Raw genomic sequence first — 25,255 nt, forward strand, 5'->3', positions numbered from 1 at the left:
CAGCAACAAGTGGAAGAAAATGCTAAAGAAACAGTTATTAAAGTAATTAAGGAGAACGAGAATTGGGACAAAGACACAGTGAATAAAAAAAAAGTGCATAGTAGTTTATGGTATTAAAGAAATACATAATGTAGCTAGATACCTAAGAGAAAAAGGAGAAAAAAATTGCAAAAGAAATTCTGAAGATACAAAAGAAGGGACAATTAATGGAAAAAGAAATAGCACATAGAATGGAACAATACTCTAAAGAAAAAAATAGACCACTAAAAATTAAACCATGGTCTCAAATGATGGCAGAAGTACTACCAAAAACAGCAATGTTGGCAAAAATAAAAAGTACAAAAATGTATTAAAAAAAAAAAAAAAAAAAAAAAAAAAAAAAAAAAAAAAAGCAATGAGGAAGAGAGGGAAAATGAAGCAAATGAAAAAAATAAAATAAAAATAAAATACAGAGACTGAAAAGAATGTTTTTGTTTTTGAGTACTAGACCTGAGGTCGAGAAAATTGTGTATATATATATATAAAGGATTACAAAGGCAGAGCATGCCAACAGTAGACCTTTTGGTCCATATCTAGGTCAGATTAAAAAAATAAAAAAAAATAATCATAATAAATAAAAACTTTGTGTAAATAATAAAACAAATAAATGCATATATATATATAAAGGGGGAAACACTATAAACAAAATAGTACAAAGGAAACAATTAAAAATATCTTATACCAACATAGATGGCATGATTTCAGGATTAAACGAATCAAATGACTTCCTGGCAGAAGAGAAACCAGATATAATGGAACCTAATACTATGGAACAAGGTTTATACAACCATTGGATGAAAAATTGAATGGAGAAACAGGATGGAGTCATGTTTTTGACTAAGAAAGGCTTAAATGTGACAAAAATAACAAAAGGAAAAAAATATGTGGAATTGATGATATAAGTTGAAAACGGTAACATTTGAAGTAGAAAATTTGTAGTAATATGTGTGCACCCAAGAACATATTCTTGGACAGAGTGATCATTTCAAAATGTTGGAGGACACAAAGCAAGCATTAAATGATTTACTGAAAGGAGGAAACATAGTAATTATGGGTGATTTAACTCTAAAGAAATGTGTTGGGAAGAGAATACCTTTGAGGAAATATACTAGACATGACCAGTGAATACACAATGACTCAATGGGTAAAAGAAATTACCAGATATAGAAACAATGAAGACCCGTTGAGATTAGATTTAATATTTACCTCAGAGCCTGAAATTGTGGATAAAATGGAATACTAGACACCAATTAAGAAGAGTGACCACATGCTAATAGAGTTCAAACTAAAAGAAGAAATTTATTTGGGAAGAAATGAGAAACAGAAAAGGAAGATATATGTACAACAAAACGGATTTTGAAAAAAACTCAGAAAATTCTTTCAAAAAGTAAATTGGGAAAACTTCTTAAATGAAGAAACAAAGATGGTAGAGAAATGGAGTATATTAAAATAAATTTTTAAAGAAGGAATAGATAAACATGTACCAAAGCAAAAGCAAGAAAGGGTGTACATTAAGTGCTGGTACAACAAAAAATGTAGCGAGGCTAAAGATAAGAGACAAAGCTTGGAAAAGATGAAAAAAAAAAAAAATGAAATGGAATATATTAAAAGAAATGTTTAAAGAATAGATAAATATGTACCAAAGCAAAAGCAAGAAAAGCTGTACATTAAGTGCTGGTACAACAAAAAATGTAGCGAGGATAAAGATAGAAGACACAAAGCTAGGAAAAGATGGAGAGAGAGAGAGAGAGAGAGAGAGAGAGAGAGAGAGAGGGAGAGAGCAAAGGCAAGTGGTAAATATGTATCAAACTAAGAAATATGTAAAAATATGCAGGGAAGAAAAAAGAAACTATGAAAATGACATAATAGAAAACTGTAACAATCAATCTAAACTATTCTACAGGTATGTAAATAGCAAATTAAAAAATAAACAAAAAACAGTGAAACTGCATCAAGGGAATGACGAATATATAGATGAAATTATGAACAAACATTTTAAATCTGTATTCACAATTGAAAATACACAAAATTGGGATGATGAACAGAAAGATCCCCCCCAATGACATAGATGAAGGTGTAGAATGTTATATGAACTTCTTTGCAGATGATGCAAAACTACTAGAGTAAGTACAGAAAGATTGTGAATCATTACTGAGAGACCTGGACAAAGTCTGGGAATGGAGCCTGAAGTGGGAAGTGAACTTCAATATCAAGAAATGTAGTATAATGGAGTTTGGAAAAAGTAAAAATAGAATATCAGGGCTATATAAAATTGGTACAAAGTTATAAAAAGTTAGCTCAGAAAAGGACCTAGGAGTAATTATCAGCAAAGACATGTCACCAGACAAGCATATTAACAAAATAGTTGGAGAAACCTACAATTAACTAAGATCAATAAAGGTGACTTTTAACTACTTGGACAAGGTAATGGTAAAGAAAATATTGGTCACACTGATAAGACCAAGATTGGAGTATGCTGCAACACTATGGACACCCAGCACAAAAAATAATATAAAGAAATTAGAAAGAATCCAAAGAGCAACAACAAAGATGGCACCAACACTTTCACAATTGACATATGAACAAAGATTGTCCAAACTGGAACTACCAACCCTGGCACAAAGAAGAAAAAGAGGAGATCTACTGGCCATTTACAGAATAATGAAAGGCATGGAAATCCCTGACAGAGAAGATTTATTAAAATGGGATATGAGAAAAACAAGAGGACATGAAAAGAAACTCAAAAAGGATAGTTATAGAAGAGATCTGAAAAAGAATAATTTCCCACACAGAGTGGATGTCTGGAACAAATTGGACAAGGCAACAGTGTGTGCAAAAACCATACAAGAATTTAAGAACAAACTAGATGCTGAAAGATTTGATGCAGCCCGAAGGGATTTCTCCCCGTCCTCTCATTTTATGCAATGGGGGGACGGAGAGGGGGGGTCGCTGCATTTACTGAAGCGGCCTTGCTGTGGATGTGCTGTGTCTTGCGACACTGCTTCTGACCCAGGGCAGTGGACAAGGTGCAGGGATGACCCGTCATTCAGGAGGTGCTAAGATAAGAGGGAGGGTGGAGGGGTGTGGAGTGTATTCAGGGATGGAATAGGTGGGAATGATTTTATGCCTTTTTCTTTTTGGCTACTCCCCTTGTGAGGGGGAAAAAGCCTTGGTATATGTATGTAGATGCTGAAAGATACAAAGACAGCACTACGAGCATAGCTCCCTTCCCGTATAATACAAGGTAAATACACATATGCTACAAGATGTGGTTTTGACAAAAGCTACAAATCTCCCTAGGGGACATCCATTGTTCTGTGACCAAGCTAACTGACCTTTCTGACTGTGCCCATTTGATGAACAAGAGATTCTTGGCGTCTCAGGTCAAGCCCTCTACTGGATAAAAGGCCCAGCTAATTCTGAGGTCAACATCTGGACGCTATCAGCTGATGTCTCAACAGACAACCAAACCTCCCAAATTTTCCTACAATTGATATGGCAACTGTACATATGTATGTTTCTGACAACACTCCAAGCCTTACTGGGGGGCTTGTGTATGTTGTAGACAGATCTTAACTTAGAGAATTAAACCCAAGAACTCTGCCCGAGTTTCTCTCACCACCAATTCCAAATGTAAAGTACCACAACCTACAACACTGCAACCACACCGTCTTCTCCAACATCAGTACTGGCCGCCCACAACCCCTCATCCCAGCTGCCTTCTGACGTCAAGTCTTCAATTTAATACATGGCCTGTCTCGCCCTTCAGGGCATGTCACTGAAAAGCTCCTGAAGAAATTCATCTGGCACAGCACCTTCAAGGATGCAAAAGAGTGGGCCAGATCCAGCATTGCCTGCCAGCAAAGCAAAATTCATTGTCACACTGAATCAGGCATTGGATCATTCCATCAGCTCTGACAACGCTTTGCACATATTCATATCGACGTTGTTGGCCCACTCCCCCCATCGGAAGGCTGTTGTTACCTCTTCACTGCCAACTTTATATGAATACGAGTCTATATGTTAGAAAATTAGAGAACAAATGGAACCCAACAAGTGTTGCTTTCCTGTAAACTACAACTAGGTAAGTACATGACACACACACTTCCTTCCATTTTTCTCTAATCTCTCATATCCCCCCCACAACACACACACGCACTACATATCAGTTTGTTCAAACAAGAGCCCAAGTCCTGTTGCTTTTACAAGTTCATTCAATCTATCATTTCACCTTTTCTTGGTGTACCTATTGCACTTACTTCCAGCACCTTTGATTTGTGCCTTCTCACCTGCTTCTGTCCATTCTCATGATGTGACTATACCATCTCATGAAACTTGGGAAAAGATGGGAAATAAAGTACAGAGTAGGTCTTCCCTTTATTAAACTAAGATGAAACATGTTGGCACAATTCTACAAAAACTTACAACCATAAAGCCATAACTATATCTCCAGGCAAGGTCAGTGACACATCTTGATTGTTCTGGCTCCTAAATATTCACAAGACTGGCTTCTAAAATTTCACAAGACTAAGTGGAGTTCCATTATAATGGATTTGCCTTCTGGAGTTACTCTTGTATGGGGAGATAGAGAGGGAAAATATACATATATTACATATATATATATATTACATATATGTATATATAATTATATATATGTATGTATGTATATATATATATATACATACAGTGGGGAGGCAAAAACTTAGGTGCCAGAGTAAAAATAATAAATTTCTTCAAATACATTGTCTTCTTCAAAAACATTGTCAGGTACTTACCGGATCTAGTACTTTGTTGGGTATTCCTTTCTCTTGATACATTCTTGGAGATGCTGCAAGATTTTGAAGCCACACAGGGTCCATGTTCTTCCAAATATCCTTGATGGCTACCTCCAGCTTGGGATTGATGAAGTGTTGCACTCGTGTAATTTATCATTCATGAGCGCCCAGAGGTTCTCAATTGGGTTTAAATCAGGTGAATTTCAAGGCCAATCTTTTATATACTCCACATCACAGAATGCAAACCATTCTTTAACAAGTTTAGCAGTGTGGCATGGTGCACCATCCTGCATTAAGACATATATTTTGCACTGAATAAAACAGTCCTCCAGATGATCATTAAGTAGTACAAAATATTGGTCTGCATTCAGAATTACATTTTTTGGTAGTATCACTAATGATCCCACACCATGGTAGCCAAAAGCACCCCAAACCATCAATGAATCAGGTTATTTTAGAGTACAGTGTGTGAATTTTGGTTCCAAAGGATCACTGCCAGGACGACAGTACACTTTGCGATGACTGTTTCCAGTAACGGTGAAAGTGGCTTCATCCCTCACGACACATTTTCCCACTTCTCCACTGCATAGTGTGCAGCAGTGGGCCAAGAAAACTCGTGATGCTGGTGGAGCCGATCCACTATTACAGAACAAGCCCACAGGGAGGCCCAGGAAGACTACTTGTATTCTGAAGCTACTGAGGAGACATGTGGATGCTAGTCCACATATAACAGCACCACGGTTGAAGGAAAAGAACCCTAAATTACTTGATCATGTATCTATGAGAACAGTACACTGCTGCCTGCATGAGGATCTGCAATTTTCACACCACAATGCTCACAAGAAACCACTTGTATCCATAAAACAGAAAAAGAACAGGTTGCTTTTTGCCCCCAATATTTACAGTGGGATGTGGAGAAGTGGAAAAATGTGTTGTGGAGTGATGAAGCCACTTTCACTGTTACTGAAAACCATCTTGGCAAAGTGTACTGTTGTCCTGGTAGTGATCCTTTGGAACCAAAATTCACACACTGTACTCTAAAATAACCTGATTCATTGATGGTTTGGGGTGCTTTTGGCTACCATGGTGTGGGATCATTAGTGATACTAACAAAAAATGTAATTCTGAATGCAGACTGATATTTTGAGCTACTTAATAATCATTTGGAGGATTGTTTTATTCTGTACAAAACATGTCTTTATGCAGGATGGTGCACCATGCCACACTGCTAAATTTGTTAAAGAATGGTTTGCATTCTGTGATGTGTATATAAAAAATTGACCAGTAAATTCGTCTGATTTGAACCCAATTGAGAACATCTGGGCACTCAAAGATAAGTTACATGAGCATGACAAATCATCAATCCCTATGCTGGAGGTAGCCATCAAGGATATTTGGAAGAATATGGACCCTATGTGGCTTCAAAATTTTGCATCATCTGTCCCTAAACGTCTCCAAGAATGTATCAAGAGAAAGGGGTGTCCCACAAAGTACTTGAGAGCTGGTAAGTACCTGATAATGTGGGTTATTTGAGGAAATTTATTATTTTTACTCTGGTGCCCAAGTTTTTGTCCCCCACTGTATATATATATATATATTAACACTGAAATACAATATGGAATGCTGGGAGTGAACCTATTAAAATGGGGATGAACATGGGAGGACCTTGCCATATTAGGAGCAAGGACTTGACCAACACATCAGACCCATATCACATTACTGGAATGTCTTCAACAAAAATGACACTTATATCACAATGTATTTATCACAAACCATGGCACTCAAATATCAACTATTGCAATTATTACAATATAGCATACAGTTATAACAAACGTTTCATTGTAAATTAATCTAGTTTCATATATTTCTGTGCAATGCAACATACCCTGATATCTTTCAACAAACTATAAATATGATGTAGATACAATCTTAATGACTGATTTCTTTTACACTTAATCTAAGAAGGAAAAGGTCAATTTACATGCTTCACAAACTTCAAATAGAAAAAGTCAATTATATCAAGACCTAGCAACTGAAACTAAACTTCATACAACCTAATGGAGAAAAAAAAAAAAAAAAAAAAAAAAAAAAATACAACACTGGCACAAAAAAATAAAAACGTACATTCACTTCACTACAAACATGTTATCTGTGTAGTCTTGAACTATGACTGTCCTAGAGATTCTTTAGCAGAGTCCCTGGAGAGAGAGAGAGAGAGAGAGAGAGAGAGAGAGAGAGAAAAAAAAAGTGTGTGTTCACTAACACTCACTGAGCATGCAGACTCAACACAGTAATTTACTGCTTAAAACATGACAACCCTTCACTGGAACATGAAAGATGGAAGTAAACTTTGACGCTTTTTCAATGGAAAACTTGTATCACATCAATGGTATAAAATACATTAGAAAAAATTCAATATTCTAATAAATGTTGCATTAACATATCATCTTGGAAAATAAGACTTTCTGATGAGGAATGTGGTTACCATCATTTAAACATCTTAAGTACATCACTGTTTATGAATTCTATGCAAGTACAACATTAAGGAATCAACCTGTTGAAATATTATCTTTATAAATCTACTGGATTTTGCAGTACAACTGATTTTTATCACTATATTACATAATGGCAATTATCTATAATGCCAAAAATTAAAGTTGGTGATGTGATGAGATGAGGAAAGCCAAAAAAAGAAAAAAAATTGAAGGCACAGGAAGACCAAAATGTCTAATATACTTGAAGCTTAGGGCAAAGCACATTGCGGGAACAACTTGATGGCTATGTAATCCTTCAGCACCTGTTTCAGAGAAACATAAAAATTAAGTACCACTTCATATCTTCAAACCTCAATTACATTCATCAGAGGGAGTAATTGGTAAGGAACAGAGTGGGTTTAGGACAGGTAGAGGTTGCGTAGATCAGATTTTTGTGGTAAGACAGATATGTGAGAAAGCTATAGGAAAAGGGAAGGATGTTTTTATGGATTTGGAAAAGGCTTATGATAAGGTAGACAGGAAGGCACTGTGGGAGGTATTCCAGATATATGGGATAGGAGGAAAGCTCTATATATTTCATGAGTGGTGGCAGTGGTGGGGGGGGGGGCAGGTTTTTGTCATATAATGAAGAGGTAGGAGTAAACTAACTTCAGCTGTTGAGCTCTGCCATAGGGATGCTGTGTCTTGCTATATTATTTTTGATTTGAGCAGTGTAGCATGGGATAGGGATGATCCTTCATCAATGAAGAGCTATGAGGGGCGGGAAAGTGAATGGATTTCTTGACAAATGCTGGATGGGTGTATGTTGGTTGTATGATTTGACCTAGCCACCCCCATTAAAAAGGTAAAGGGATCTTTTGTATATGTATGTACTAATATACAATCTGTTATCTAGTAGCTAATTATGACAAGGTAGGCAATATTAATATTGTTTCACAATGACACCAAACTACAGTTCATGTTATGAAGAACAAGAGAGAACAAAAATGAATAACTGTACCTCCATTAATTTCTCTTGTGATGGTTTAGGAACATTATATTTAAAGCCTTCTTTCCTCAGCTTACTTCCATCCAAATGCAAATGTTCTTTCATGATAGCTTCCTGATGAAGATAGGGACTCAAAGGAGTATTGTCAACACCACCAACTGAGCACAAGGCAGCCCACGGTGCTAGATGTTTCTCGTTGATTTCACTTATCAAGCCTTCTATGTCAGTCTTGTAAGAAAACATTTTACAATGTGATCAAGATATATTTATGAACAGAAAATATAATTCTATAATAGATTAAAAGTTTTAAATACATACCTTTGCAACTGTGGAGAGTATATTACCAATATACTCATGGTTTATGTTGAATATATTAGATATAATATTTGTGATATATCCCTGAGTTGTGTTGCACTCATCCACAACATTGTATATTTGTCCTGTCTTGCCTCGTTTGCTTAACCACACCACTGCCCTGCAAGAAAAGATACAAGCATTATATAATACTTTTTAAGTTAAGTCAAACAAGGGAATGGTCAAGACTGCCATTGTGCTATAAAAAAAAAAAAAAAAAAAAAAAAAAAAAAAAAAAAAAAAAAAAATTATATATATATATATATGTTACAGTAAGAACACATACCTAGGGATTACACGTAATCCCTGAATGTTTCAGTGAATACGCGTAATCCCCGTTTCACTAACCTAACCTAAGGTTAGGTTAGGTTAGGTTAGTGAAACGGGGATTACGCGTATTCACTGAAACATTCAGGGATTACGCGTAATCCCTAGGTACGTGTTCTTACTGTAACATATATATATAGCAACATACATGTCATAATTTCAGGATTAAATGAGTTAAACGATTATCTGGCAGAAGAAAAACCAAATATGATGGGAATTGTTGAGACGAAATTAAAAGGTCCATTACCACCAAAGTGTTGGACAAGGTCATGTTTTTGACTAAGAAAGGCTTAAATGTGGCAAAGATTACAGAAGGAAATAATAAGGTGGAATTATGATAAAAGCTGAAAACAGTGACATGAAAAGTAGAAATTTTTGTAGTGATATATGCGCCCCTGAAAATACATTCTTGGAAAGAGCGTGACCATTCCAAAATGTTGGAAGACAAGGTATACATCAAATGAAATATTGAAAGGAGGAAACTTGGTAATCATACATACATACATACATATACCAAGGCTTTTTCCCCCTTACAAGGGAGGTAGCCAAAGAGGAAAAGGCATAAAATCATGTAAAGTGCTTTGATCAAGTTAGTAACTTGAGAAAGTTTACAGAAAATGACAAGAATGATGAAGAATTCAATAAGTTACACACCTATACCAAAGGCTTTTTCCCCCTTACAAGGGAGGTAGTCAAAAAACAAAGGCATAAAAACCATTCCCACCCATTCCATCCCCAATACACTCCACTCCCCTCCACCCTCTACCCTCCCTCATATCTTGGCACCTCCTGGATGACTGGTCATCCCTGCATCTTGTCCACTGCCCTGGGTCAGAAGCAGTGTCGCAAGACACAGCACATCCACAGCAAGGCCATTTCATTAAATCGGCGACCTCCCATCTCTGTCCCCCCCATGCAGAAAAATAAAAGACAGGAAGAAATCCCTTCGGGCTGCATCAAATTTTTCTCACACATACCACCTCACCCCCCATCCCCCATCCATTCCACCTCATCCATATATAACCATTCTCCATTCACCCATCTTCTGTCTTCTCCCGTCCTTCCTCAACAAACATTCCCCTCTTTCCCAAAGCCCCTTTTACCCCATCCATCCATCTCATCCTAGGTCACCCCCTCATGTTCACTCCCTCCACTTCTGCCTTCCACACTTCTTTTACTAGTCTTTCTTCACTCATTCTTTCCATGTGTCCAAACCATCCCAATACTCTTTCATCCACCCTATCTCCCAACTCCCTTACCACCCCTGTTCTCCTCCTCACCTCATTTCTCACTCTATCTAGCCTAGTAACCCCCATCATACTTCTCAGACATTTCATCTCAAACACATTCAAACTCCTCTCTTATGTTCCATGTTTCTGCCCCATACAGTGCTGTTGGCACAATCACTCCTTCATACAATCTCCTCTTAGCATCCATTCCCAGATGTCTATTTCTCATTACACTTTTTAATCCACCAAGGCACTTACTTGCTTCTCAATCTAAATTTTACCTCCACCTCCACTCCTCCCTTTCCTGCCACATTCACATCCATGTCTCTAAAACTATCCACTTCCTCCCTTAATGCTCACTGTCTGCTGCCACTCTCACCCCTTGTACATCTCATCACCTTACTTTTACCCAAATTTATCTTCAACTTCCTTCTTTCACACACTTTCCCATAGTAATCGGACTTTAGGTTTAAGAAGGAAATAAGCAAGAATTGGTTTACCAAAAGTATGGCTAATGAATGGAAAAGCCTTGGTAATCATGTAGTGATTGCTGAAACAATTGGTTGTTTAAGATCAGACAACTTTATGTATAGGAATGCATTAGACATGGAACTGCCTAGTGCAGGCCTTATGGCCTCTTGTAGTCTCCCCCATTCTTATGTTTTTACATTTTATGTCTTTCTTGCAGAGGACCCAAAGCTGATTTTACATACATATACCAATGGCTTTTTCCCCCTTACAAGGAAGATAGCCAAAGTCAAAGGTAATAAATCCACTCCCACCCATTCTATCCCCACATACTCCACTCCCATTCATCACCCCTCCCTCCCTCTTTTCTTGGCTCCTCCTGGATGATGAGTCATCGCTGCATCTTGCCCATTGCCCTTGGTCAGAAGCAATGCAGCAAGACAGCACATCCACAGTAAGGTCACTTCATTTAATCGGTGACAATCCCCCCCTCCCCTCTTAATCCCCTCATGCAGAGATGGTGAGAAATCCTTTTAGGCTAGGTCAAAATATCATTCACACACAACCACTCCCTTCCATGCATCACATCATCATCCATTCACAACCATTCTCCACTCACCCCTATCTTCTGTCTTCTCCCTTCCTTCCTCAACAGACATTCCCCTCTTACTCAACACCTCTTTTACCCCATCATCCATCACATCCAAATCAACAAAATGTGATTTTACAGAATTAAAAAGCAATTCTCATTGATGGAAGAGGATATTAAGTACATACCTACTGACATCAGTTACATGAACCGTATTTATTTTTAGATTCTCATCCCAAAGCAACTTCATGATTTCTCCAAGGTGATGATACACTGCTCCTATCACCAGACGTGGAGCTGTAATGGAAGGGAAAAGAGAATGTTGAAGTTATTTCTGTATCACACAAACACATTAGCAGAAAATAAACTGTTGTTTCAAGAACTGACTAGTTTCTGCAACCAGGACTTACTGATAATGGGTGATTTCAATTTTACAGGCACTGACTGGACGACCCTCATACATACATACATACACCAAAGGTTTTCCCCCTTACACGGGGGGTAGCCAAAAAAGAAAAAGGCATAGAAACCACTCCCACTCATTCCATTCCCTATATATTCCACTCCTCTTCTCCCTCCCTCTTATCTTGGCATCTCCTGGATGACTGGTCATCCCTGCATCCTGTCCACTACCCTGGGTCAGAAGCAGTGTCGCAAGACACAGCACATCTGTAGCAAAGCCACTTTATCAATTTGACGACCCCCCTCTCCGTCCCCTCATGCAGAAAAGGAGGTGGGGAGAAATCCCTTCAGGCTGCATCAAATTATTTCTCATACATACTTCCTCACCACCCCATCCCCCACCCACTCCCCCTCATGCATCACATAATCATCCATACACAACCCTTTTCCATTCACCTCTATCTTCTGTCCTCTCCTGTCCTTCCTCAACAGATATTCCTCTCTTTTGTAACACCCCTTTCACCCTATCCATCCATCTCATCCTAGGACGCCCCCTCATATTCACTCCTTCCACCTCTGCCTTCCATACCTCTTTTACTAATCTTTCTTCACTCATTCTTTCCATGTGTTCAAACCATCCTAATACTCTTTCATCCACTCTATCTCCCAGCTCCCTTTCCACCCCTGTTCTCCTCCTCACCTCCTCATTTCTCACTCTATCTAGCCTAGTAACCCCTATCATATTTCTCAGACATTTCATCTCAAATACATTCAAACTCCTTCTCTCTTCCTCTCTTATGTTCTATGTTTCTGCCCTGTACAGTGCTGTCGGCACAATCACTCCTTCATATAACCTCCTCTTAGCATCCATTCCCTGATGTCTATTTCTCATTACACTATTTTAATCCACCAAGGCATTTACTCACTTCTCTCAATCTACATTCTACCTCCACCCCCACTACCTTTCCTGCCACATTTGCACCAAAATATCTAAAACTTCCTCCAGTCTTTCACCCTTAATGATCACTTCCAGCCTACTGTCACTCTCTCCAATGTACATCTCATCACCTTCCTTTTGCCCACATTTATCTTCAGCTTCCTTTTTTCACACACCTTCTCAAACTATCACTAACTTCCTCAATCCCTCCTCTCATCCTGCTACAAGTGCAGTGTTGTCAGCAAACAACTGATTTATTTCCCACTTTTCTCCATTTTCTTTAACCATCTCCAATCCCTGACCCACTACCCTTGCATTCACCTCTCGCACCACCCCATCCATGTATAGATTGAACAGTCAGGGTGACATATCACATCACTGACAAAGTCCCACCTTTACCTCAAACCATTCACTCTCTCCATTTCTAATCCTAACACAAGGTCTACTACTCACATAAAAACTCTTGACTGCTCTTAACAGCTTTCCTCCTATCCCATATATCTGCAGTACCTCCCACAGTGCCTTCCTGTCTACCCTGTCATAAGCCTTTTCCAGATCCATAAAAGCCCCAAAAATCCTTATCTTTTCCTATAGCTTCCTCACATATCTGTCTTACTACAAAAATCTGATCTACACATCCCCTACCTGTCCAAAACCACACTGTTCCTCACCAATTACTCCCTCTGTTCCTCTCCTAATTCTCTCAATCAAGACCCTCCCATAAGACTTCCACCTACACTCACAAGCTGATCCCTCTGAAACTACTACACTCTTACTTGTCCCCCTTTCCCTTGTAAAGCAGAACTATACAGGCACTCCTCCAGTACTCTACCCTCTCTTAAACAAACATTAAATAACCTCACCAGCCAGTCCACCATAACTGTACCTCCTTTCTTCAGACATTCTGCATGGGATCCATACAATCCAAGTGCCTTACCTGCTCTCATCATCTTAACAGCTGCTTTCACTTCATCCTTCCCTATTTCTCCTCCATTTTCCTCACTCATCACTCTCATTTTCTTAGTGCTTCCCACTGCAACTACCTTTCCCTCCCTATCCTCCTTCACATTTAACAACTCCCTAAAATACTATGCCCACCTTCCTCTCACTGCCTTCTCTTCCATTATCATCTCTCCATCTGCACCGTTTACCTTTTCTTCTCTACTTGATTCGCCTCCTCCTCCTTTTTTAATTTCTTTCCAAAACACCTTTTCATTACTTTCAAAATTTTCGGTCATACTCTTACCCCATTTCACATCTGCTCTCCTCTTTGCTTCCTTTATCTTATGCTTAACTTCCCTTCTCTTTACTTTGTACCTCTTATACAATTCCCTCGTCCTAATTTGTAGCCAATCTATGAATGCCTGCTTCTTCTCTTCTACACCCTTCTTTGTTCCCTCATCCCACCTCTCACTACCCTTCCTTCTAATTCCTTCCGCCCTCCTTGTTCCACACACCATCTTTGCACACCTAATGACTCCCTCCTTGAACCATCCCTATTCCTCCTCCACTCCTAGTTCTACTCTATCCTTCACTCCCTCCCACTCCTCTCTCAGCTTCTTATAGTCCTCCTTTTCTTTCTCATTTAAGGGAGCCCCGGCCGCGAAAACTTGAAAAATTCTGGAAAATGAACGAATTTTAGGCAAACATTTCAAAAGGTTCTCCATGATGGTGGTAACACTCAAACCAAATATTAGAGCTCAGTTCCGTTTCTTTTCTTATATATAAAATAAAATAGATAAATTTTTGGCGACCTCTGGCAACCCCATTGCATGGTAGCTTGATATGGAGGTATCTGGCAATTTGACTAAACCCAAAGAACAATGCTAAAAGGAGAGACTTTAGTAGCTGTCAAAGTGTGAAAGCAGGAGGATATCATTTTCCCATGCTATTCATGCACGCGATCGTATATATATTTTTTATTCTTCCAACAGATAAGCATTTCAAAACATTCTCTATAATAGTGGTAACACTTCCACCAAAAATTACATCTCAATTCCGTTTCTGTTCTTATATATAAAATAACATAGATAAATCATTGGCGACATCTGGCAAGTATCTCACTCTTGCACGTCAAATAAATCTTTCATTTATTCTACCATTAACCAATGACCAATATTCATTATTCTACCAACAATAACTGTGGGAGGGGTGAAGAGAAATAGTAACTTTAATTTGGTAATAAAATAAAATAAAGGAAAATATAATTTAATGTCTGTGCATCCCTTTAAATGTCCGTGCGGCATTTAAATGGCGCTACTGAAAAGTTTGTTTTCTTTCCATTCATCAAATTATAACTCACCCATTTATATGCAAATTTTCACAATTTTTTTTCCATTTGATATTGAATTGTAGGACATAAATATCTGGAAGTCAAAATAAAGCAAATTCTTTAGCAGTATTTTTCTGGCTATTATTTTTCCTCAGAAATTTAATCTTATTAACAATATGTACACATAAAAATATATAAAAAAAAATCATTGCTATTCTCATAAGAGGTAAAATGTTCAGATAGGGCCACTCTTCAAATGGACCTTAAGCAAAAAATATTTGGTAAGACCTTTTCCACAATATTAGTTTTTGAAATTACTGAACATTTTGCCCATTAACTCTTAGATAATATGGTATTTTTAAGTGCAAGGAAGTGATACTACATGTATTAATAGGTAATCAGAAAGGTGCTCAGATGAGAGGGAGGGTGGGAGGGGTGTGGAGTGTATTTAGGGATGAAATGGGTGGGAGTGTTTTTATGCCTTTCCCTTTTTGGCTACCTCCCTTGGAAGGGGGAAAAAGCCTTGGTATATGTATGTATGTATGTTTGTCTGAATAACTAATTCGGTCGTACCGCACAAGAGTACAGGTGTCCGGGGCCCCCTTAAGCAGTTCACTCTAAGTACCTCCCTACCTTCTACCCTTTTCCTCTTTCTCCATCTATTCTCCACTCTCAATTTACCTTCCACCAGAAAATGATCTGATATTCCCCCACTCTCTCCCCTTAGAACATGTACATCCTTAACTCTTCCTACCATACTCCTGGTTACCACTATATAGTCCATTAATGCTCTACCTGCCACCCTTCCATCCACCACCCTCTCCCATGTGTACTTATGCTTGACTTTCTTCCTAAACACTCTCTTTCAAGACATCTCCACCATCAATTCTCCACTACCATTTTTACCTGGAACTCCATATTTCCCAATCACTCCGTCTATTGGTTCGTTTCCTACCCTAGCATTAATGTTTCCCAATACAACTACATTGACATTTCTCTCTAATCCCTCTATGCACTCATTTATATCTACCCAAAAAGCCTCCCTTACCTCTATGCTCTTCTCACTACTAGGTCCATATGCATTTACAAAAACCCTCATCTCCCTTCCCAGCTTTACTCTAATCCACATCAACCATGATGAAACCTTCCACTCCACTACACGCTTACTTATCTCTTCACTTACTAGTATAGCCAACTATTCTCTCCCTCGTCCCCTCTTCACTCCTGAGTACCTCCCAACTGCACTCCCAAACTCACACTCACCCCCTCCCTTTCATTTTAGTTTCACTCAAAGCCAGCATATCCATCTTTCTTCTCACAAACATATGCCTATCTCTTCCCTTTTACTCTCATCTGTACCACATCCATGCACATTAAAAGACCCAAACCTTAAAGTACATACATACATACATATACCAAGGCTTTTTCCCCCTTATAAGGGAGGTAGCCAAAAAGGGAAAGGCATAAAATCACCTCCACCCATTCCATCCCTGAATACACTCCACACCCCTCCACCCCCCCTCTTATCTGAGCACCTCCTGGATGACAGGTCATCCCTGCACCTTGTCCACTGCCCTGGGTCAGAAGCAGTGTCGCAAGACACAGCACATCCACAGCAAGGCCGCTTCATTAAATTGGCAACCCCCCCTCTCTGTCCCCCCATTGCATAAAAGGAGAGGACGGGGAGAAATCCCTTCGGGCTGCGTCAAATTTTGCTCACACATACTACCTCACCCCCCATCCCCCCGCCCATTCCACCTCATGCAATCACATCATCATCCATATACAACCATTCTCCATTCACCCCTGTCTTCTGTCCTCTTCCGTCCTTCCTCAACAGACATTCCCCTCTTCCCCAAAGCCCCCTTCACCCCATCCATCCATCTCATCCTAGGACGTCCCCTCATGTTCACTCCCTCCACATCTGCCTTCCATACCTCTTTTACATCTCGAATGACACCATGAAGGCCGCGTGCTGCAGGTTCAGGTCCTGCCTGAAGGTCGTGATGGAGGCTCAGGGAAGCTTCTTTGAAACTGTATTTGGCAAAAGATCCTCTAAGAGATGCACTTTGAATTTTGAGAATACATAAATTTTTGGCCAAGATATGATGTTTTTCTTTCCTTTCCGAAAGTGTCAAATTTATCCTGAACACCCTGTACTCCCTCACCCACTCCCTTCCATGCATCAGAGCATCATCCATACACAACCATTCTCCACTCACTCCTATCTTCTGTCTTCTCCCTTCCTTCCTCAACAGATATTCGTCTTTTTCCCAATGCCCCTCTGACCCCATCCATCCACCTAATCCTTGGTCACTCCTGATGTTCACTCGTTCCACACCTCTTTTAATAATCTTTCTTCATTCACTCTTTCCATGTGTCCAAACCATCCCAATACTCTTTCATCAACCTTATCTAAATACCAGACTCCGGAAACATATTCATAATATCACTCACCGCTCCATTAACACACTGAAAGACAACACATTGCTGCATGCCAGACCCCCTGATATCCACCCTTCTGAATCCTCTCTCCCACGAAAGGACAGAGTCCACTTGGCCAGACTGCAGTGCGGCCACCACCCAGCACTTCTAAGCTACCAGAAGAGGCTGAATGACAGCATTGTGAACAGCTGCCCGGGATGTAACACTTCACCCCATACCATACAACATAAAATGGAAGACTGCATTATACACAATCATGCACGCAAACAACACAACATACACTCTATAAAGGATTTGTGGGAAAACCCAGTTTCGGCTGTGGCATTCCTTGGGGAGACAGGACTGCTCGGACAGACAGTCTAGGGAACGACAACAACAACCTTATCTATTAAACTCCCTTTCCACTCCCACTCTCCTCCTCATCTCCTCATTTCTTACTCTATCCACCCTAGTAACCACTACCATACTTCTTTGGCATTTCATCTCAAAAATATTTAAACTCTTCCTCTCCTCCTCTCTTATGTTCCATGTTTCTGCCTCATACAGTGGAAATGGAGGCAAAAGTGGGAAGTGAACTTCAACATCAAGAAATGCAGTATAATGGAGTTTGGAAAAAGTAAGAATAGAATATGATGGTTAAAGAAAATGGAGGAAAGTGGGAGGTGAGCCAGCTGTTGTTTGTGGACGACACTGCGCTTGTGGCAGGATCGGAGGAGGGATTGAGGAAGTTGGTGGCAGAGTTTGGGAGAGTATGTGATAGAAGAAAGCTAAAGATTAATGTGGGTAAAAGTAAGGTGATGAGATGTACAAGGGGTGAAAATGGCAGTAGACTGGAAGTGAGCATTAAGGGAGAGCGACTGGAGGAAGTGGATAGTTTTAGATACTTGGTTGCAAATGTGGCAGGAAAAGGTGGAGTGAAGGTGGAGGTAGAATGTAGATTGAGAGAAGCGAGTAAATGCCTTGGTGGATTAAAGAGTGTAATGAGGAATAGACATTTGGGAATGGATGCTAAGAGGAGACTGTATGAAGGAGTGATTGTGCCAACAGCACTGTATGGAGCAGAAACATGGAACATAAGAGAGGAAGAGAGAAGGAGTTTGAATGTGTTTGAGATGAGGTGTCTGAGAAGTATGATGGGGGTTACTAGGCTAGATAGAGTGAGAAATGAGGAGGTGAGGAAGAGAACAGGGGTGAAAAAGGAGCTGGGAGATAGGGTTGATGAAAGAATATTAGGATGGTTTGGACACATGGAAAGAATGAGTGAAGAAAGACTAGTAAAAGAGGTATGGAAGGCAGATGTGGAGTGTGTGAACATTAGGGGGTGTCCTAGGATGAGATGGATGGATGGGGTGAAGGGGGCTTTGGGGAAGAGGGGAATGTCTGTTGAGGAAGGACGGGAGAGGACAGAAAACGGGTGAATGGAGAATGGTTGTATATGGATGATGTTGTGATTGCATGAGGTGGAATGAGCGGGGTGGTGGGGGCTGAGGTAGTATGTGTGAGCAAAAGTTGACGCAGCCTGAAGGGATTTCTCCCTGTCCTCTCCTTTTATGCAATGGGGGGACGGAGAGGGGGGGTCGCCAATTTATTTAAGCGGCCTTGCTGTGGATGTGCTGTGTCTTGTGACACTGCTTCTGACCCAGGGCAGTGGACAAGGTGCAGGGATGACCCCTCATCCAGGAGGTGCTCAGATAAGAGGGAGGATGGAGGGGTGTGGAGTGTATTCAGGGATGGAATGGGTGGAAATGATTTTATGCCTTTCCCTTTTTGGCTACCTCCCTTGTGAGGGGGAAAAAGCCTTGGTATATATATATGTATGTGTGTATATTTTTTCTTTTTCCCTAATTTGAGATGACTGTTGTAGAATTTGAGTAGGTTAGTCACACAAGAATGTTTCAGTCTGAATCCATTCTGGTTTTCATTTAAACAGCTACTTTCAAAATGGTGTTCAATAACATCTCTGATAGTTTTCCATTATTTCTCCTACAGTTGAAATTAAGCTTGTATGACTGTTGTTAATTGGCTTCTTTTTGTCACCCTTTTTGAATATGGGGTTTATGTTAGCTTACATTCATTCTGAGGTAAGCCACTTGTGTATTTACCTAGTTTTACCTAGTTGTATTTTGCGGGAGAAGAGCTATGCTCGTAGTGACCCGCAGTTGTATCTTTCGGCATCCAGTTCTTTCTTAAAATCATGTATAGTTTAACACTCACTGTTTTCTCATTCAATTTGTTCCATGTATCTATTACTCTGTGTGGAAAGCTGTTCTTTTTTAAATCTCTTCTGTAACTATCCTTAAGTTTCTTCTTGTGTCCTCTTGTATTTCTTCTGTCCCATTTAGTAGGTCAACCCTATCAAGGATCTCCATCCCTTTCATAATTCTGTAGATGGTTATCAAATTGCCTCTCTCTCTTCTTTGTTCCAGTTAGTAAGTTTAGTTTGTCCAATCTTTGTTCATATGTCAACTTGCTAAGTGTTGGTGCCATCTTTGTCAATGCTCTTTGAATTCTTTCTAGTTTCTTCATGTTTTTTATTGTACTAGGTGTCCATAATGATGCTGCATATTCTAATTTTGGTCTTATCAGTGTAACTAGTATTTTCTTTACCATTTCCTTGTGCTGACAACATTGCTTGTAACAGGATCAAAGGAAAGATTAAGGAAGTTAGTGATGGAGTTTGGGAAAGTGTGTGAAAGAAGGAAGTTGAAGATAAATGTGGGTAAAAGTAAGATGATGAGATATACAAGGGGAGAATATGGCAGCAAATTGGAAGTGAGTATTAAGGGAGAGAGACTGGAGGAAGTGGATAGCTTTAGATACTTGAGAGCAAATGTGGCAGGAAAGGAAGGAGTGGAGTAGGTAAAATGTAGAGGAGCAAGTAAATGCCTTGGGGGATTAAAAAGTGTAATTAGAAAGAGAGAGTTGGGAATGGATGCTAAGTGAAGATTGTATTTACATAATTGTATTATACAGGAAGAGAGCTATGCTCGTAGTGACCCATCTTTGTATCTTTCAGCATCTAGTTTGTTCTTAAATTCTTGTATGATTTTTGAACAAACTATTTTTTTTGTCCAATTTGTTCCAGACATCTATCACTCTGTTTGGAAAATTATTCTTTTTCAGATCTCTTCCATAACTATCCTTTTTGAGTTTCTTTTCATGTCCTCTTGTTTTTCGTGTTTCCCACTTTAATGGATTTTCCCTGTCAAGGACTTCCATACCTTTCATGATTCTGTAAATGGCCAGTAGATCTCATCTTTCTCTTCATTGTTCCAGGGTTGTTAGTTCCAGTTTGGACAATCTTTGTTTGTATGTCAATTTTGAAAGTGTTGGTGCCATCTTTGTCATTGCTCTTTGGATTCTTTCTACATACATACATATACCAAGGCTTTTTCCCCCTTACAAGGGAGGTAGCCAAAAAGGAAAAGGCATAAAATCATTCCCACCCATTCCATCCCTGAAAACACTCCACATCCCTCCACCCTCCCTCCCATCTTAGCACCTCCTAGATGACGGGTCATCCCTGCACCTTGTCCACTGCCCTGGGTCAGAAGCAGTGTCGCAAGACACAGCACATCCACAGCAAGGCCGCTTCATTAAATCGGCGACCCCCCCCCCTCCGTCCCCCCATATAAAGGAGAAGACGGGGAGAAATCCCTTCAGGCTGCGTAAATATTTTGCTCACACACACTACCTCACCCCCATCCCCCCGTCCATTCCACCTCATGCATCACAACATCTTCCATATACAGTAGTCCCTCGAATAACGCGGGGGTTAGGTTCCTGAAATTACCGCGTATAACCAAATCCGCGTATGCTGATATTTCATATTAGATACCGGGGTAATTCTTTAGTTTCAACCATGAGAGTAATATAGCAATAGAAAATTAAATATTAATTTTGTAAATTAAAATGTATCACCGTAATATGCAATTTTGTGTGCGGAAATGAAAAACAAAAAAAGGTGCTAAAACAGATTTTTTAAGTAACGAAGTCGTGTACGACGAATGGTATGCCATGTTTGTTATGGTAGATGCCGACGTCGAAGATATGAAAGGATGATAAATTGGTCTAAGGTAAACTAAACTAAACTAACCTAACCTGTGTTTATTAAATCATTACCTGCAAATTAAATGTCATCCGGCTCGTCCTTGTTCTCGTCGTCGTGAGAGACGTTGGCGGGCTTTTCAACCACTCTCTCAGCTTGCAGAGTATACAAATTAATATTTAATTTTTTATTGCTCTATTCCTCCCATGATCGAAACTAAAGATTTACCGGTTAGGTTAGGTTAGTTTAGTTTACCTTAGACCAATTTATCATCCTTCCATATCTTCGACGTCAGCATCTACCATAAGAAACATGGAGTACCATTCGTCGTACACGACTTCATTACTTAAAAAATCTGTTTTAGCACCTTTTTTGTTTTTCATTTCCGCACACAAAATTGCATATTACGGTGATACATTTTACATACATACATATACCAAGGCTTTTTCCCCCTTAGAAGGGAGGTAGCCAAAAAGGGGAAGGCATAAAAACACTCCCACCCATTTCATCCCTACATACACTCCACACCCCTCCCACCCTCCCTCTCATCTGAGCACCTCCTGGATGACGGGTCATCCCTGCACCCTGCCCACCGCCCTGGGTCAGAAGCAGTGTCGCAAGACACAGCACATCCACAGCAAGGCCGCTTCATTTAATCGGCGACCCCCCCTCTCCGTCCCCCCTTGCATATAAGGAGAGGACGGGGAGAAATCCCTTCGGGCTGCGTCAAAATTTACTCACACATACTGGAGGATACATTTTAATTTACAAAATTGATATTTAATTTTCTATTGCTATATTACACATGATGCATAGGACATACCACTTCTCAGTTTGTCCAAAATGACGATTTTTTCTGATGTCATACACTTCCTTTCTCACTTAGCAATTTTTCCAGCCTTTCCTTGAATCTTTGTCTTTGTTGGCTTAGAGGAGTGTATCGGTGCCATGTGAAGAACACGTGGAGGGGTAATGAACACGACTTCCAGAGCAATTGACCAGCACTACAAATGGTGAGAGACTGAGGAATGGGTCACCGCACAAGTCGCGGGAACAGGTAGAATCAAGCGCACCGCTAATGGATTGCAACCAACAGCCTTAACTTTACGAGTACATAAATGATCAAAGTGAGACACAACAGCAATAATGAAATATTGGAAAGTGGAATATAATAATAAAATAAAATGAAATGAATATAAGTAAAATACAAAATATATACAGTTGTTCCTCAGATAACGCGATTTATTGTAACGCCCCGGAGGTTGACACGTGACCTCAGGCAGCCACCCACGGCTTTTCCCTCACCCCACACCCTTGTTTGAGCAGTTCCCAGTGTACATAATGACCACGTTATATGAGGATCGACTGTATATGGTAAATTAGAAAGCAGTCACCACAAATGTTTACGATGTTGCCGCGTGTGTGCGTATGCGTGCCCAACTCGGCGTGAATTTTAAAACAATTCTCTTCATTTGAGATGGTTTTGAAATAAAATCCGTGTATGATTGAATCCGCATTATTTGAATCCGCGTTATTTGAGGGACTACTGTACAACTATTCTCCATTCACCCCTGTCTTCTGTCCTCTCCCGTCCTTCCTCAACAGACATTCCCCTCTTCCCCAAAGCCCACTTCACCCCATCCATCCATCTCATCCTAGGACGTCCCCTCATGTTCACTCCCTCCACATCTGCCTTCCATACCTCCTTTACTAGTCTTTCTTCACTCATTCTTTCCATGTGTCCAAACCATCCTAATACTCTTTCATCAACCCTATCTCCCAGCTCCTTTTCCACCCCTGTTCTCCTCCTCACCTCCTCTTTTCTCACGCTATCTAGCCTAGTAACCCCCATCATACTTCTCAGACACCTCATCTCAAACACAATCAAGCTCCTTCTCTCTTCCTCTCTTATGTTCCATGTTTCTGCTCCATACAGTGCTGTTGACACAATCACTCCTTCATACAGTCTCCTCTTTCCCAAATGTCTATTCCTCATTACACTTTTTAATCCACCAAGGCATTTACTCGCTTCTCTCAATCTACATTCTACCTCCACCTTCACTCCACCTTTTCCTGCCACATTTGCACCCAAGTATCTAAAACTATCCACTTCCTCCAGTTGCTCTCCCTTAATGCTCACTTCCAGATTACTGCCACTTTCACCCCTTGTACATCTCATCACCTTACTTTTACCCACATTTATCTTCAGCTTTCTTATATTACACACACTCCCAAACTCTGTCACCAACTTCCTCAATCCCTCCTCCGATCCTGCCACAAGCGCAGTGTCGTCCACAAACAACAGCTGGCTCACCCCCCACCCCCCTCCACCCTCTCCAACCATCTCTAATCCCCTACCCACCACCCTTGCATTTATCTCTCGCACCACCCCATCCATGTATAAGTTGAACAGCCAGGGTGACATAATGCATCCTTGACGAAGTCCCACCTTTACCTCAAACCACTCGCTCTCTCCATTTCTAATCCTGACACAAGCTCCAACTACTCTCATAAAAACTCTTGACAGCTCCGAGAAGCTTTCCTCCTATCCCGTACATCCGCACAACCTCCCACAGCACCCCTCCGTCCACCCCGTCGTAAGCCCCTTCCAGATCCACAAAGGCCCAAAAAACATCCTTCCCCTTTCCTATAGCTTTCTCACATATCTGTCTTACCACAAAGATCTGATCTACACAACCTCTACCTGTCCTAAATCCACACTGTTCCTCACCAATTACTCCTCCTGTTCCTCTCCTAATCCTCTCAATCAAGATCCTCCCATAAGCCTTCCCAACTACACTTAACAAGCTAATCCCTCTGAAACTACTACATTCACACTTGTCCCCCTTTCCCTTGTAAAGAGGAACTATACAGGCACTCCTCCAGTCCTCTAGCACTCTACCCTCTCTCCAGCAAACATTAAATAACCTCACCAACCAGTCCACCATCACTGTACCTCCTTTTTTAAGACATTCTGCATGGCATCCATCCAGACCAGGTTCCTTACCTATTTTCATCATCTTAACTGCTGCCTTCACTTCATCCTTCCTTATTTCTCCTCCATTTTCCTCACTCATCACTCTCATTTTCTTTGCATTTCCCACTGCAGCTATCTTTCCCTCCCTATCCTCCTTCACATTTAGCAACTCCCTAAAATATTCTGCCCATCTTCCCCTTACTGCCTTCTCCTCCATTATCATCTCTCCATCTGCACCTTTTATTCTTTACTTGATTCGCCTCCTCTTCCTCTCTTAATTTCTTTCCAAAACATCTTTTTATTACTTTCAAAATTTTCTGTCAAACTCTTACCCCATTTCACATCTGCTCTCCTCTTTGCCTCCTTTACCTTTTGCTTTACTTCTCTTTTCTTTTCTTTGTACCTCTCATATGACTCCCTCGTCCTATTTTGTAACTAATCTGTGAAAGCTCGCTTCTTCTCTTCTACAACCTTCTTTGTTTCCTCATCCCACCATTCACTACCCTTTCTTCTATTTCTCCCTATCCTTCTTGTTCCACACACCATCCTTGCACGCTTTATGACGCCCTCCTTGAACCATCCCCATTCCTCCTCCACACCTAGCTCTACTCTATCCTTCACTCCCTCCCACTCTTCCTTCAGCTTCTTCTTGTACTCCTTTTCCTTTTCATTCAAAGAGTTCACTCTAAGCACCTCCCTACTTTTTGTCCCTTTCCTCTTTCTCCATCTATCCTCCACTCTCAACTTACCTTCCACCAAAAAATGATCTGATATTCCCCCACCCTCTCCCCTTAGCACATCTACATCATTAACTCTTCCTATCATTGCATGTTGGGAAAAAAGGATTGTGGTACTCCCCAAGGCAGGCGTAGCTCCTCTTGGGGATCGGTGCCACCTGCGTAGAGCTGAT

General features: G+C 40.2%; 1 protein-coding gene across 3 annotated transcripts in view; it reads right to left on the bottom strand.

Moving 5' to 3' along the window:
• Positions 1–4,403: 4,403 nt before the first annotated feature.
• The window catches only part of LOC143038818 (dTDP-D-glucose 4,6-dehydratase), a 101,957-nt gene continuing 81,105 nt past the window's right edge, over positions 4,404–25,255 (bottom strand). The window contains exons 7-10 of one of the 3 annotated variants that reach the window (XM_076208386.1): positions 11,453–11,561; positions 8,616–8,772; positions 8,310–8,525; positions 4,404–7,611 (exon numbers count right to left, since the gene is read on the bottom strand). In XM_076208386.1, the coding sequence (XP_076064501.1) occupies positions 7,558–7,611; positions 8,310–8,525; positions 8,616–8,772; positions 11,453–11,561 (536 nt within the window). In that variant the 3' untranslated portion in view covers positions 4,404–7,557. Of the gene's footprint in view, positions 7,612–7,913; positions 8,060–8,309; positions 8,526–8,615; positions 8,773–11,452; positions 11,562–25,255 lie in introns of those variants that run through there. The other 2 variants (XM_076208384.1, XM_076208385.1) reach the window with 2 other exon arrangements.

The sequence above is a fragment of the Oratosquilla oratoria genome, chromosome 25 (genome assembly GCF_046742065.1).
Source record: "Oratosquilla oratoria isolate Oo_2021 chromosome 25, ASM4674206v1, whole genome shotgun sequence".
In the NCBI taxonomy this organism is placed as follows: domain Eukaryota; kingdom Metazoa; phylum Arthropoda; class Malacostraca; order Stomatopoda; family Squillidae; genus Oratosquilla; species Oratosquilla oratoria.